Genomic DNA, 15,871 nt, shown 5'->3' on the forward strand with positions numbered 1-15,871 from the left:
ATGCTTGGTACTGTAACCCAGCCAAAACTACATGTCTACCAAAGTCACAGGATCTTATAAGTAATATGGAGAACTTATTACTGTTGCTTAGTTAAATATCTGTTTATACTCATAGACAAATGCTACTCTCAGCTTCAATCAGTAAATAGATGTGAATAAAGGCTCAGGGCTGTTAATGTGCTGACAATAAGTGACAGCAGAGTACTTCTCCACAAACAAGACACTATTACCATCTTCTCCAAGGCTCAGGGAACATTGCAGAAGTTGGGGGGGGGGCGGCAGAAAGAATGGAAGAGCCTAAAGATAGAAGAAATGCTATATTCTACATGACATAATCATTGCAATCACCACTCACAGCAGCTGTGGCTACTGTACCATGGTAAGGGAGGGACCCACGTGGCCCTACCCCTTCCTGCTGGATTAGTGGCTACTGATAGATTCAGGAAGAAAGGGACTAATTGTCTTCAGGTGTTTACCCACTGGTCAGCCCAGCAAGTTCCAATGGATAGTTCCAAACCCATGGTCACACAGAGGGCCCTGGGTACACTCCATGGGTCACAAAACAAAACAAAAAGACATGGTTGTGGGAGAGTTATAGGGAGGGGGAGTGTGGGTAGGGTAGGATGGGGAGATTAAGAAAAGGGTGGAGTAGGAGTAATTAGGATGCACTGTATACACTTATGAAAATGTCAAAGAACAAATTTAACTCTTAAAGATGGCTCTAAACTCCTATAGTGTAATCTAGAAAACAGACACTGACTACTTGAGTCTTTCATTATGTCCTTAGCTGTATAGTACTCTACTGTAGACTGGCCTCTAGGTCCCAACAGTGATGGATGCTGCTAGCCACCATCACATACTACCTGGAGCCTTCCCAAAATGTAAAATAGAGTGACAGAGCCAGACTGGAAAGAGCCTTGGAACAAGACTCAATGCATTTTTAGCTCCACCGTAATGGGTAGTTCCTCACTGGAGTCATGTGGCCCATAGAGTTATCTCTAAGTTTCCTCATTCTCAGCTGATACCTGGAGAAAGCAGTGGGGCAGATGGGTACCTGGCAGAGGGTCATGTTATCCAAAAGAATGTGGCCACCTGGGAGGTGCAAATGTGAGTGTGCAGGAGAGGTCTGTGTACCCCTCGACTGTCTCCATGTCCCCTGTAGTCACTGTTCTAGATGCTCATGCTTTGTTAAGCCAAGTGTGGATCCTGGACCAGCAGCATCTGAAACACCTGGGAGCCTGCAGAACGGCAGCATCTCATTCTCCACTCAGACTCCTGAGTCAGCATTCACGTTGTAACAGGAACTGTAGGTGATCCACCCAAACACTAAAGCTTAAGAGCTGCTGCTCTTCATGTCCTCTCCTAGCCGTTTTTTGTTCTCTAATTATACTCTCGTAGTTCAGAGCATTTCACATTCACAGAACACCTACTTTTGGATACTGCCCTGGATTGCTATGGATTCATGACTCAGGAGCTACTGTCACGCTCTGTTTGTGTTCAGGTATGGCTTTGCATAGTCAAGTGAGCCTAGTCATCTTTGGACAAGGGAAAGTTTCTTTTCCTTCTTCCTCCTCTCTTTCCTCTCTGGTCACAAAGTTTGCAAACACTGCTATCCAGAGGGGAGTTTTAACCCACAAGAAGTGCATGATTCATATGAAAAGCTGACGTGCCAAGTTTGCTAAGACCTGACCTGTGCCAGGCATGGGACGAAATACTTCTAGGAGAGCAGGATCCATTGCTAGTTTCATTTTACAGACAAGACTTACCAATCTTGGAGACGTAATTTGTGCTAGTTCCAAACCAGAACATAACAGACCTGGGACTTGAACCAAGATCTGCCTTCTACTAGTTTACGTACTTGACCCGTGGGGCCATGCCCTCTCTGGCCACTTGTTTAAAACTCCCAGGGTACCTTCTCCTAGGGATTTCCATACTACCTTTGTGCCTTCATACATTCTTTTTGTTGTTGTTGTTTTTTCGAGACAGGGTTTCTCTGTGTAGCTTTGCGCCTTTCCTGGAACTCACTTGGTAGCCCAGGCTGGCCTCGAACTCATAGTGATTCGCCCGCCTCTGCCTCCCGAGTGGTGGGATTAAAGGCGTGCACCACCACAGCCTGGCTTATTTTTCTTTGTTTGTTTGATTGATTTCATACATTCTTTTTTTTTTTTTTTTTTTTTTTTTTTTTTTTTTGGTGTTTTCGAGACAGGGTTTCTCTGTGTAGCTTTGCGCCTTTCCTGGAGCTCACTTGGTAGCCCAGGCTGGCCTCGAACTCACAAAGATCCGCCTGCCTCTGCCTCCCAAGTGCTGGGATTAAAGGCGTGCGCCACCACGCCCGGCCTGATTTCATACATTCTTGAGACTGTTCCCCCATTATATAATATTTCCTATTTGTGATGTCCAGTGGAGTAGTCAGTAGTCACATGTGTCTATTTAAATTGAAGTTCAATGAAAATTTAAACTACTGACACCAGCAATGCTTGAAAAGCTCAGTGGTCACATCTGCTTAGTGGCTGACATGATAGCTTTCACAGATCATGACTATTCCTCTCATAGATCAAATTCTATCAGAGGAGAACATTCCTGAAAAATCACCTTGCCATCATTAGCCTTGTCCTGTATTTTGCTGTTTTCTTGGTATGGAAAGTTCTGTTCTCAAAGGCACACACTTAGAAAAGTCACCACAGTCCCTCTACACTAATAGGTAAGAGGGCAGATAAGGAGAAGGGACTGAGTGACTCTGAATACCCAGCAGTACAGAATGCCTCAAACTTGACCGTGATCTCAAGTTAAAAGACCATTTCTACCCAGGGGAAGTCTGGTATGCAATGCCTGCTTTGCCAGCTTTGGTCTTTACAATTCACAGCAATAGTTCTTCACTGTCAGGGGACAGAGTCCAATCAAACAGAGTTTTATTTCTTCCCTGAAATAAAATAGAACTGACTGGCCAAGGTATCTCCAGGGACAGCTGGTATGGGGCTTTAAATTACTCAGCAACACTTCAAGTCAATCCTACTTCCATGTTGGAGCTTGCAATCCACATTTATCTCCATCGGACAGACCATCTGCAGGGTTCTAATACCATTTTTATTATTACCCATAAATGCAAAATCTTTGAGGCAGAAATGCCAGCTGCTAACAATAGTGTGTATAAACACCCACTTCTTCAATGATGAATGCCCTTAAAATTGAAGTTTCCAAGAAACACACACACTCACATATATATCACATGCACAGCAAAAACTTGCCCAGAAACTGTTCATTATATGAGTCCAAAATCAAGGCTTTGAAAAATAGCTCTCTCTAGAGAACCCACCGACAGAGACTGACTTTCTGCTTGGGAAACTGAGGCAAAGAATGGGGAAAGCCTTGGCCACTGTTTGCAAACAGACTCACCAGCCTATCGGCAGTTGAATGACAACAGGCACAATAGCTATCTTTTTTTTTTTTTTCTGAGGGTCAGCTTTCATTTCTTTACTAGTTTAACAATTCATTATGCTTCTAACAGAGCAGTTTTAGTTATCAGAGAACAACCAATTTAGTGAGAAAGCTCAGTCATCATTGTGGTAGGACTCAAATAAATACCACTTGTAATAATGGTTGTGAAAGACAGACATGGGTGATATGGCAGAAAGGATCATGGGGGGCTTGACTGGAGACAGTGGTCAGGGAATGTCTCCACGCTGAGGAGGTGGCCTATGGTAGGTGGCCAGTGTGACCAGAAGTTAAGGACTGCAGGAAGCAGGATGAAGCCGTGACATGGAGGCACAGGATCCTACAGACCAGACTTAGGAAGAACAGGTTTGCTAAGAGTGATTGAGAAGTGACTGAAGGATTTGAAGCAGCCAGCTTACATATGCTTTGTGGTTTTCAAAGATCACTCTGGCAGAAGAGGGAATGATAAATTATATGCTAGATGGCAGAGGGACCCAGGAAGGGATCTCTTTGTAGTCTGTGTAGAAGATGGTGTGGCTCAGGCTCACAATGAAGTACTACAAGTAGAAATGAATGAAGACATTGTGAGATATCTTGGGGATATAGGAGGGCTTCTAGCCAACCTAGTGTGTGGAGGTGAAGTAAGGAAGGCTCAGAAATGAAGGTTGGTGGCCACATTTCAGGCTTAAGATCTCATGGGCCTGGTAAATGTACCAGAACTAGTTTGGGAGCTTTGTGTTCATTATTTGTAAACCAGGTTATTATCTTTGGTAGAAAAAAGGGCAGGCATTGTTATTAACATCCCCCTTTATATACAGGGAAATTTGTGAATTCATGAATCATCAAATAACTTTCTTAAACTCACAGTTTGTGAAAAGTCAAGCCAAAGTTTGACTGAACTGCCTCACAAATGCATTGTCTTACTTACTGGCTGCAAGTCTCCATTGATCCTCCATCTGAATTAGTCCATGATGTTTCTCCCTCATTCAGTACTCTGCTCAAAGCATCCTTTCCATTTGGAATGCTGTAGCCCACACTCCACCTCCACCAGACCACCCCTTCTCATTCCTTAGATGCATACACATGGTTTCCATGACCTCACCATTTACTATCTTAATGCCCATTAAGCTTCTTCCTGCCTGATCAACTGGTTTCTTCAACAAAGTCTAAGCTCAAAGCACACAGGGCCATAGAGGCATCCCTATCACTGCCCTGCTAAAGATGATACAATCCCCGATGTGCTATGCAGCCACTGGGCTGTGAATAGTCACTAAATGAGTTCTTAGGCCCCAGTGGAGTTACAACGAAGACTAGTCCACTTTAATCCAACAAATCAAGAGCCTGGATGAGTTGCTTCACTGTCACATTGCAGACCTGAGGTCTTGGAGATGCAGGGGAAGCATGGATTTGGGTTAATGAGTAATTCTGTGATGTCTGGATATTCTCCTTGCCTTCGTGTACCTTAATTCCCTTTAACTCAAAACAGAAGAAAGTAAAACTTGGCCTTCTGACCTGATGGAGGAGAATAAAACCCAAATTAATTTATCTAAAAAGGCTGAAAATGTATGAAACCATATACATGCGGATGGGGTTGGGTCTCTTTTGCTAGACTGTCAAAAAAGTCCAAAGTCTCTTCTGAGACTCATGGCAACATCTTGACTGTAATTCACTCTAATCAAAAGAAAAAAGATCACATATTTCCAACATATAATGGTACAGAATATACACTGTCATTGCAAAAGGGTGGAAAGGGAGCATAGTGAAGAAATATTGGACCAAAGCAAGACTGAAAACCAGCTGGGCAATTTCCACATTCTGCATCTTCATGTCAGATGTCAAGGAACTCTTCAGATCTCCAACTCTTTCCAGCTTTACTGACTGCAGCACATTTCTCTTTCTTATGCTGGTTCTGTACCCTGTCTGTAGTTTTCCTTGGTAGGTATTCCATGACTGACATCTTTAACATCTTGGGGTCTCCAACACAATCCAGGCTTCACCTTCACAGCTGCATGAGCCTTCTGAGCCTCTATGCACTGACACTCCTAACATGTGCCTGGCCTCAGTGGCTTCCCTTAGCTCCAGGGGGAGATTCCACAACCCATTTCTTGTATCCTTGACTTTGAAGCCAGAACCATGTGGCCAAATCTGCCAAGTTCTGCAGCTTGATGGGGCTGGAACATGGCCCCCTCTTTCAATTACATTTGCATCAGTTTTCTGTTGTTGATGGTTTCCTTCCCTTGCTTAAGCTTCCTTTAATTCCTTTTACAAGTTGGAAGCTTAGCTGGGTGGGGTCTTGCCCTGAGGACACCACTCCCTTTATTCCATTTAGTGTCATGCTTTTCTTTAAACTTTCTGTATACTTGAGCACTGGACTTAGCTCCATGACTCTTCCTGGTGTTCCCTTTCTCCTCACACTGTACATTTTGTATTTCTCTTTGTCCAGCTTGTCCCTTTTCACTATAGATCTGCATAAAAGTAATTACTAACAACTACGTGACACAGTCAATACTAGGCTGTCCTGAAATCTCTGCCAACATCATGAATCCCAACTCTCCAATTTAGGCTCAGGCAGATTTTTAGGACAAGGGCATAAAGCAGCCACATTCTTTGCCAAAATAACACAAGAATTGTCTCTAGGCCACTTATTAATATTCTTTTTCTCTGAAACCTTTTGAGCCTTGAGCCTGGCTGTCTGTTGTAATCTACATCATTCTGAGGACCATGGTCTTCCACGCTCCCACTAGGATGGCCCATTAAGCTCTGCTTAAAGTGTTCAACCATTTTTCTAGTACAAAGTCTCAAAGTACACATTCTGCCAACAAGTAGCATGGCCAGGCCTGTCACAATACATCACTGATGGTACCAATGTACACGGGATAGTTATATCCTGTTAGGTATAATAATGAATTGGTTAAATATTTAATGCATTTGCAATTATATATGGAATAGTTATATTGTGTTAGGTATAGCTATGACCTGGTTATTGTTTTCACTTGAAAATTAAGCATGACATAGGAGATATGAGTATGTGTCAAGTTGTCAAATTGACTACATCTGGAATTAACTAAAACCCAAGCAGCTGGGTATACCTGTGAGGGATTATGTTCCTAATTAAATCATTTGAGTTGGAAGACCCACTTTTAATCTGGATCTTTTGAGGTGGTAAAATACACATTTAATCCAGACCTTCTGAGGTGGGGCAATCTGCCTTTAATCTGGGCCATACCTTTTGCTGACAGCCTATATAAAGGACATGGAAGAAGGAAGCTTTCTTTCTCTCTTTTTTTGCCCTGCTTGCCCTTGCTCTTACTAGCAAGTCCATTCCTTCATTGGCAATAGAGCCTACATCTTCTGGATTCCAGTGTATACAGAAGACCAGCTGAGACATCCAGCCTCATGGACTGAACAGCTACTAGATTCCTGGAACTTCTGTTGATAGACAGCCATTGTTGGATAAGCTGGAGCATAGCCTATAAGGCACTCTAATACATTTCCTTTCTATCTCTATATAGATACATTCTATATGCTGTTCCTATAGCAAACCATGACTAATACAGGCATGTAGTTTTGAGTGTGTGTGTGTGTGTGTGTGTGGTGTGTATGTGTGTGTATATGTGTGGTGTGTGTGTGTGTGTATGTGTGTGTGTGTGTGTGTATATGTGTGTGTGTGTGTAGTATGTATGAAGCAAGTAGTAAGTAAGTACCCCCAAACAAGGTGCTTTTCTCTGAATCAGAAGAATCAATATTTAGAGACAAGGTTTGTGTTGGGGGATGGTGGGTGGGATAAATAATCTGAACAATGGCACCCATCTCAAGTTCTCAGTGAGCTCAGACAGGCATATGGGGAGACAGTTTGTAAAACTTCTTAGAATCAATAAAGCACGTCCTTTAAAAAACTCCATCTTCTCACTGAGAACAAAACCTCCACATTTTCCATCGCTCTGCTCTGCTGCTATTTTAATCATTAAAAAAACCTGCTGTCTGGCTGCTTTTGACTCTCAAGTAGCTGAATAATCAAAAGACCTGGACTTCCTTGAGCAGCAGGAAGAGAAGCTGGTGGGGAGCAAGGGAGGGCTGACAGGTAGCCCAAGGAGCAGGACCCAAGAATAGCTGGGGATAGAAAGGAAGAGAACAAGATAGGAGGCTTTCTGGCATGGCCACAGCACTGTAGAATGGGGCTAGAGTTCAGGTCAGACCCAACATGTGGGGGGTGGGGGTGGGTGGGTGCAGGAGGGGGCAGGTCAAGGAGGGCAGGACAGGAACAGGGCATAGTTGTAGTTGTTAAAGTAGACCCCCTCTCTGCACCTCATTTTTCTCATCTACAAAATGGGCTATGCACTGAAGTTCCCAGAAAAGAGAAGAGTCGTACCTGTGTCAAAGATTCTCCGGGCTGATTGACTAATTACAATGTCCATGATGGTGAAGAGTTGGAATGTTGAAGTTCTGGAGCCAAATTATTTTGTCTTATCTTTAGCCATCCAGTGCCAACCTCTGTATTTGACAAAACATCCCTGCAAGTCTCTGAAAGATTCTTCTGGAATATACAAACAGATGGTGGGTTTCCATGAACCCAAAGGCTAAGGATATCGTTGGGGAGCTTCGGAGGCTCCCCACTCTGCTACAACCTGCCTACCTGATATTTCTACTAATGTGCTTGAAAAGAGCCTTGATTCATGGTCACTTTTTGATCTATTACCCCCGCAAAACTTCCTGAAACTGTTCACAGACTGGAACATGGTATTTGCGGGTAACCTGGATCCCTCATATATGGCTTCAGAAAAAACTGTCTCTTGGTCCCCTTGTTGTGAGAGCTGTGTTTTTGTGTCTAGAGGAGCTCCCAGAGAATCACGGAAATTAAGTGTGTATCATAGGCTGAATATTTATCACAGTGTCAGAGAGGAAGTCCATACTTTGGTCAATTGTAAGCAACCCAATGGGGTTAAGACACCTCCTCCCTTCTCCAGAAAATACTAATGGAAAGGGAAATAGGGTTTTAAGACCTCATATTCGTCATTTCTTATTTTTTTTTTCACTTTCTGGACAGTTTCCAATTTGCTAGCTTTTTCAAATGCTGCTGTGTTGCTTTACTGCTTCTCTTCCTGGAATCCCAGGGTTGTGGGGACATAGCAGTTGTGTATACCATTTATCTGATGGTGTGAGAATCTCCTCCACAACAGCTGGACAGATGTACATCCTGGCTTGACCTCATTACCTGCCATGGGAGCCTAGTGCCTCCCACAGGGCCCACTCTCCTCTTTCAACATTTAGCCAAGTGCTGAAGCTCCTGCTCTTAGCAAGGCTAAACATTCAACTCTGGGAAACTAGGCCCATGGTCCTGGTTAGACCTCCTGGCATTGACTAGAGCATCCATGTTCCCTCCTCCTGTTAGCATCCATCCTATGTCTTTTCCATTCTCACTGTGACCTTCTTGATGACAGAGATGTTATCCTCAAATTTCTAGCTATTTCTCAGACATTGCACAATACCTGAGCATCCAGTACCTGCTTGGTAAGCATCGGAATGAATGAATTAATATTCACAGAACTAGACAATCTATAGAATATATACCAAGGATGGTGAATACCTTCAGGAGCCCAGGCAGGTCAGGTGTGGTTTTTAGCTAATTGAGGAGTGAATGTTTTGCTTATATTCATTTCCCACCCTCACTTGTTTTGGAAGAAAGTATTGGCTAAACAAACCCTTTCTCTATTGGCTTGGAGCTTGCAAACCTCTGGAGTTTCTTGATCCTGTAGATACCCTGGAGTCCACCCCAAGATGGGAGCTGATCTCTCCCATTGAATCCTTCAGACAATGGCTCCTCCTAAGGCTTAGAGCATTGTTAAGGATGGAAAGATAAGACTTTCAAAACTAGTAGTCATGGAAAGAGTCATTACTTTGAGCCAAATCTGCTTCCTTGCAATTCCTACCCAACTAGGTTGTGCCCTTTGGCACTGGTAAAATAAGCTGAATTCTTTTCTTTGTGATTTCCCTGCAAACATTTGAGGATGTTTACCTCTCCTCCAACTCTGCTAGATCCTCTCCAAATTTGACTTCTTCTGGCTGTTCCTTCTATCAATGTGACTAAACCTCTACCACTGTGGCCACCTCTGTTATTAATGATAGGATCTTTCAGAAGAGATCCAAATGTATAGCAAGAAGTTTAGTAACTTTTGGCATTATCTCCTAATACAGTTTATGTACTATGTTTTTAAAAAACCCAAAACATTGAATAATAGAACAAACTGGAAGGTCTAACATAAAATGAAGCATATGACAACATTCCAACTTTTAAAAAACTACTTTAAAATCAGTTTGAGTCAGATGAAAAATCAGAAAAACTACATGGACCAAATATTATTTCTCCAAACCAGAAAAAAAAATATACATCATTACTTTGTTAAGTAGTATTTCTGGAATTAATTAAAATTATAAGACTGCAGAGTAAATAACTCTACGTTAGAGTCTAGTCTATGGAGAAATGGTATCCCATCTACATGTTCAATGTCTTCTCTCTTCCCTCAGATGTGAATACATTCCGATTTGGTGGGGCCTGAAGATACTTTGTAAAAGGCTCTTAGGAGGTTTAGGTCGATGACAGTAGATTGTCATTACTGCTGCCGAAATAAATAAATCCCCCTCCTTGCAGCCTCCTGGGTCTTCTGACTCACTCCTGGAGTTAACTGAGACCCTGGGGGCTCCTTGTAAGGAGTGCTGATCTTAGGGGCTCTGCCCTCCCCGTGCAGATGCAGGTGGCTTCATAAGACCTCGGGGAAGGGATCGGCATTGATCCTCATGCAATTCAAGTGATTGGATTTGGCCCATCCATCTAGACTGTCAAGATTTTGCTCCTCTGGTCCCTCCTTCCAGCTGTGAGTCATCCTCAAACTCAATCTAAATGACATTAAAGGTATTTAAAGAAATCTCCCCCCTTTCCTTAGACAAACACTGCCAATTTCTTTTTTCTTTTTTCCTTTCTTTCTTTCTTCTAATAATCAAGCTGAACATGAGGCCGAGGTATTTAACATCCAGGGAGAAGGATGGTAAATCCTTTCAAAATCTTTGCCCTTTGAAAAATAACTCGATGGTAAATTTATTATTTTTATATTATAGATGACAAACAACTGCCTATGTTTGCAGTGTATACTGTGAAATGGTCAAATCAAGCTATTTAACATATCTACTATTATTTTTTTTTTCTGTGAGACCTTTCTGTGTTAGATACTGGAGTATAATGTGGAAAGTTTTGTTTTGACACCAAGTGTCTCATTAAAAATATATGAAAAGTGTAGGATGAAAAGCTTTCTGTCCCCAAGTTCATTTCCTCACTTGAGGGGTACAGTACATACTCTGCTAAGCTCAGTTTCATCTACTTGACCCAATACCTCTGCCACCCACTTTATAAAAATAAAAATTAGTTTTGGCTGGACGGTGGTGGCACACGCCTTTAATCCCAGCACTCGGGAGGCAGAGGCAGGTGGATCTCTGTGAGTTCGAGGCCAGCCTGGCTACAGAGTGAGTTCCAAGAAAGGCGCAAAGCTACACAGAGAAACCCTGTCTTGAAAAAACCAAAAAAAAAAAAAAAAAAAAAAAAAAAATTAGTTTTGAAGCCACTCCTCTTTTGCATTAACAACATTTGTTTCTATAAAATGCCATCTGAAGTGGCCAGCTCCTAATCATGGGAGCCAGAACATGTTGTAATGTTTCTGCTCCTTCAACAACTTTCTGACAGTTCTGTGAGGCCTGGAACACAGTGTAGTTGCCCAGTTCTGGATGTGTTAGAGTCATCTGGAAAATTCGTAAAATAGGGCTTCTCAGGATGCGCTCTGGTGATTCTTATACAGGACTCAAACACTCAATAAATGTTCTAGATGATACCAGTGCTTTGTGAGACCCGAGCCCAGACATTCTGGCATCAGGATTCTGATGCCATAGGCTTGATGCTTTGGGTACATTCTCCTCCGCTACAAGCTATTTCTTTATTATTCAGTCACAGTCACTTTCCAGTTGGAGAGTCTCTATGATGCCTTCCATGTTGAAATCCATCAGCTGTCTTTAGCTTTGTTTTGTTTTTGTTTTTTATTTTTCACACACTGACTGTTATCATGACTCTCTCATGACTGTACAGGTTAAACTTCAGCCGGGCTTTGCTGTGCATTCATCTCCTACTTCCTGTGTCTTTACCCTCACTTTCCTCATTCTTTATTTCCATCTGTGCCCCTTCTTGTGGGCATTCCCTGTATCTGTCTACCTGTGTCTGCATCTTCAAGGTTCACACCAGATGTACCTCGTCTACGAAACTCTTTGTGAAGCCTGTCCATCTCCACCTACTTCTTCACAAACTTCTTTCTTCAAAACCTCCTGCCCTATTTGCCTATTTATGGAACTCGTTTTTTTTTCTACCAGATAATATCTGCAAGAATAATAATTTCATAAATATAGGTTAAATGAGTAAATGAACTCACAAATCAGCAATCAAAAAATGGAAGGAAAAATCAACAGGGTTCCCCAAGAAAATACTACAGGTATATTAGCAATCAGCTTAATGAATATACATCTTGCTTGGTGGACTCCCTCTGGTTTACCTGTATGTCACTTCTTTGAAGGGATGTAGCCAACTTCTTTTATTAGCAATCCAAATGCATCACTATGGCAATAGAGTTAGCAGTTTTTCTACTGGGAGCCCAGGTGAGGTCCTGGAAGGCTAGAGGGGAAATCCCAAAGGGAGTGGCAGGAGCTGTGCTTACCCTTTGGCATCCATCGCCAGTAACATGCTGCAGAAGCTCACAAAAGCTCTTAGGCTCTTTACTCTTAGGTTGCTCTGCCATAGCCTCGGATGGCTTATCGCTCAGTCTCATCTGCTACCACGTTCCAACCTGCTAATGCTGCTCCTCTGTCTCCAAAGTGAGGGATCCTTTCCTACTTTAGAGCTTACTCATGCTCTGACTTCAGCCTATCATGGCTATTAAGCCATGCCTTAACCATCATTTCCCCAGGGCGGCCTTACCTAAGTCCCACAGGACTGAGGCAGGCTGCCCCGGTACAGCCATGTAGAAAGAATGCATCATGCTCGTAGCCTATAAAGTCCTTTTGCAATCCTTGATCATGGGTCTAGTTAGTTTATGAGATTTCAGATGTGAGGACAAGGAACAGAGCGGTTGCCACTGTATTTTTCAGTACTTCGTTATCTGATGTATAACAACATCTGCTGACTGAAGGAATGAAACGATTGACAAGAACAACACAAGCTCAGGCAGGCTGTGGAGAGGTCGCAGTGGGGAACGACACCAGTACGTAAGCAGGAGGACTTGAGTTCAGACCCCAGCACCCATGTGAAAAGGCCAGATGTGGCTATGCGCACCTTTTAACCCCAGTGTTGGGGTTGGTGGTAGAGACAGGAGGATTGCTGTGGCTTGATGCTGCTAGCCTAGGAAAAAAAAGAGTGAGCTCCTGATTCAGTGAAAGACCCCGTCTCAAAAGGGCATAAAGGGTATAAAGGACAAGACCCAACATCTTCCTCTCTTCCTCTGACCTTTGCATGAGCATACACACACACACACACACACACACACACACACACACACACACACACACAAACACACACACATACACACACACAGCACATGAAAATGATAGACCTTTCTTCTACATTTGAATCTCAGTGCTCTCTTCCCTCACTTGCTGATTAGCATCCACCTTTACATAGTAAAGTGACCAAGACTTATAAACTACTAAGTTCTTTTTTAAAAAAAAATCTATCTGCGGCTGGGCGGTGGTGGCACACACCTTTAATCCCAGCACTTGGGAGGCAGAGGCAGGCGGATCTCTGTGAGTTCGAGGCCAGCCTAGTCTACAGAGTGAGTGCCAGGAAAGGTGCAAAGCTACACAGAGAAACCCTGTCTTGAAAAAACAAAAACAAAAACAAAACAAAAACAAAAATAAACAACAACAACAAAAACCCAAAACCAAAACAAAAAAAAACCCAACCAAACAAACAAAAAACTATCTGGAACATCACTCCATTGTTCAAAAACAAAACAAACAAAAAACCAAAACTACACACACACACACACACACACACACACACACACACTCTCTCTCTCTCTCTCTCTCTCTCTCTCTCTCTCTCTCTCTCTCTCTCTCTCTCTCACACACACACACACACACACACACACACACATTCTTTCTCTCTCCCCACCCCCACACAAAACAGCAGCAACAACAAAAAACCCCAAAAGACAAAAAACAAAAACCAGATCAAAACCCTCACTTAAAAAAAAAAAAAAAGCACCTTTCCATGTTCAAATATCCCCATTCATCTTAGGTTACTTACTTTCTTAATGACCCAGGAAAGTAGTTCCTGTTATTATTGCTATTTTACAGAGAGGCAATCTGAGACTCAGGGAGATGAAGAAACTTAGCCAGGCTCCTGGAGCAAGTCACAGTAAGAATGTGACATTGTTTAACAGGTCGCCAATGGAAAGAGTACTGGCCTGAACACAGAAGATGTGAATAAGTTCATTTTCTGCCACTAATTCCTGGGGGGACCTTGATCCACTCATTTAATCTCTGAGTTTTGATTCTGTCTATACAGAGAATCTGAAGATTAATTGAGGCCAGGCCTTCAGAAGGTTCTAGTTAGGAGCAAAGAAGAAGATACGATGCCACAAAGATGATGATCCCACCTCGTCCCCACCCCTCACCAACCAACAGATGGCCTTCTCCTCTCCAAACGAAATACCCCTACCAAGGTCAGCGATGCCTACAAATCAGTACAGGCTTTCTTCTCCAGCACAGAATCTCCAGCTGGAAATCAGCTCCAATTCTTCCTCTTGCCTGGGCCTTGCTCTAAATAATATATTTTGAAAACGAACTATTTTGGGGCCAGGAAATCTGTAGATCTGAGCTGATTCATCGCTTTTGCCTTCAGCCTGCCTGCTGCTCTCCCTCTTCGGCTTTGTGAGACAGAGACAGTTTATCTCCACTAACCGTTTCTCAGTGGGCTGCACAGGGAGGTCTTCTCTTGTCACAATAGGTTTTTTTTTTTTTTTAAAAAAGATTACAAACCAAAGGGTGAGCAGAGTCACAAGAAATATACAAATCTAAAGCCGTGCATATGGGGGTGGAGTGGGGGGAGGGGGAAGGGGGGGAAGGAAGGGCTCACAGGAGAGTAAAGCTGAAATGGCCACTTGTGTTTCTGGATACAGAAACTCAAAACCTGACATTTTCTGATGGTTTCAACACACACACACACACACACACACACACACACACACACACACACACACACACATCAAATATGTTGTTTTAAAACATGTTTCCATTGGTTTGGGGATGGTTATAACTTTCCCTGCAAGATTTACCTTTCTATCCATGTTTCTCTTGAATAATCTGTTCTGGAATGAGTTTGCTTTCTTTGAGTGAACAATGGGACCATCCTGAAAAGCTTGCTTGAGAGAATGGGCCACCAGGCCAAGAACAAAAATATGTGGTACAGATGCTCATTTGAGGATAACAGAGAACTGGCTACTGTCTTCTTGGGCAGAAAATACTCCTCTGGAAAAGCTCCCATGCGTAGTGGAATTTTAAAATACTGCATAAGGGAATATTGTGACCAAAAATGCTATTGCAGTAGGAGAGAGGCTGGGTCACACTGATTGTGGACATTCCCTGCCCTTCCCTCATCTTTGGGTTATGCCTCTTCTGAGCTCAAGACAGAAATCCATTCACAATGCTACCATCCTCATATGAATGTCAGGCAGTCCAGAGTCCCCATGGAAACTGACCTCTTCTTCCTATGCTCTGTTCTACCTCTGTCCCCCACTCCCTGACCTAGTCACCCAGTGCTTTATCCACCCCAGGGCCAAGCTAGACTCAGGATTCCTTCTCAACACCTCTCTTAGCTACACCACTGATCTTCATACTCCCTACTCAAACTCTTTACATGAGCCCTCTGGGCCCCAGATTCCAGTTTTAGATCTCCAGGCTATTGTTCTCTTCTGATATCCTTTCTTGTAGCACATAATTGCTCTCCTCAAAGTTCCCTGATGATTCCTGTAGCTCGATCATCCAATACCCCTCTCCTGTTAAATCAAGCTGAACTTGTCCCCTTCTCTGAAGTCACAATACTCTAATGAGCTAATAAGAGGTTTCGCTGGACCTACCTTCTTTCATGGCCTTGGAGTCTCAAAATGTGGCAGAACTTAATGGCACCGGATTTGGGGACAAGCAAACCTGGATGAAATCTCATCCACCTCTTACTAGATTGGAAGTAAATTCTCTCTTTTTTTTAAGTTGATTTTTCATTTCATGTATATGATTGTTCTGCCTGCATGCTTACATGTGCACCATATGTGTATCATGCCCATCAAGGAAAGAAGAGGGCAATGGATCCTCTGAGACTGAAGTTACAGACAATTGTAAGATGCTGGGAATCAAATCC

The 15,871-nt window shown here is 42.9% G+C and overlaps 1 protein-coding gene across 50 annotated transcripts in view; it reads right to left on the bottom strand.

Moving 5' to 3' along the window:
• The window catches only part of Ppp2r2b (protein phosphatase 2 regulatory subunit Bbeta), a 294,937-nt gene that overhangs the window by 194,029 nt on the left and 85,037 nt on the right, over window positions 1-15,871 (bottom strand). For 22 of the 50 annotated variants that reach the window (XM_076555137.1, XM_076555177.1, XM_076555136.1 and 19 more), the window contains one exon: window positions 7,802-7,966. The exons of the other annotated variants lie outside the window; for them this stretch is intronic. In XM_076555137.1, coding sequence (XP_076411252.1) covers window positions 7,802-7,847 — 46 coding nt within the window. In that variant the 5' untranslated portion in view covers window positions 7,848-7,966. The remainder of the gene's footprint in view (window positions 1-7,801; window positions 7,967-15,871) is intronic. 50 annotated transcript variants of the gene reach the window in all.

The sequence above is a fragment of the Peromyscus maniculatus genome, chromosome 19, assembly GCF_049852395.1.
Source record: "Peromyscus maniculatus bairdii isolate BWxNUB_F1_BW_parent chromosome 19, HU_Pman_BW_mat_3.1, whole genome shotgun sequence".
In the NCBI taxonomy this organism is placed as follows: Eukaryota; Metazoa; Chordata; class Mammalia; order Rodentia; family Cricetidae; genus Peromyscus; species Peromyscus maniculatus.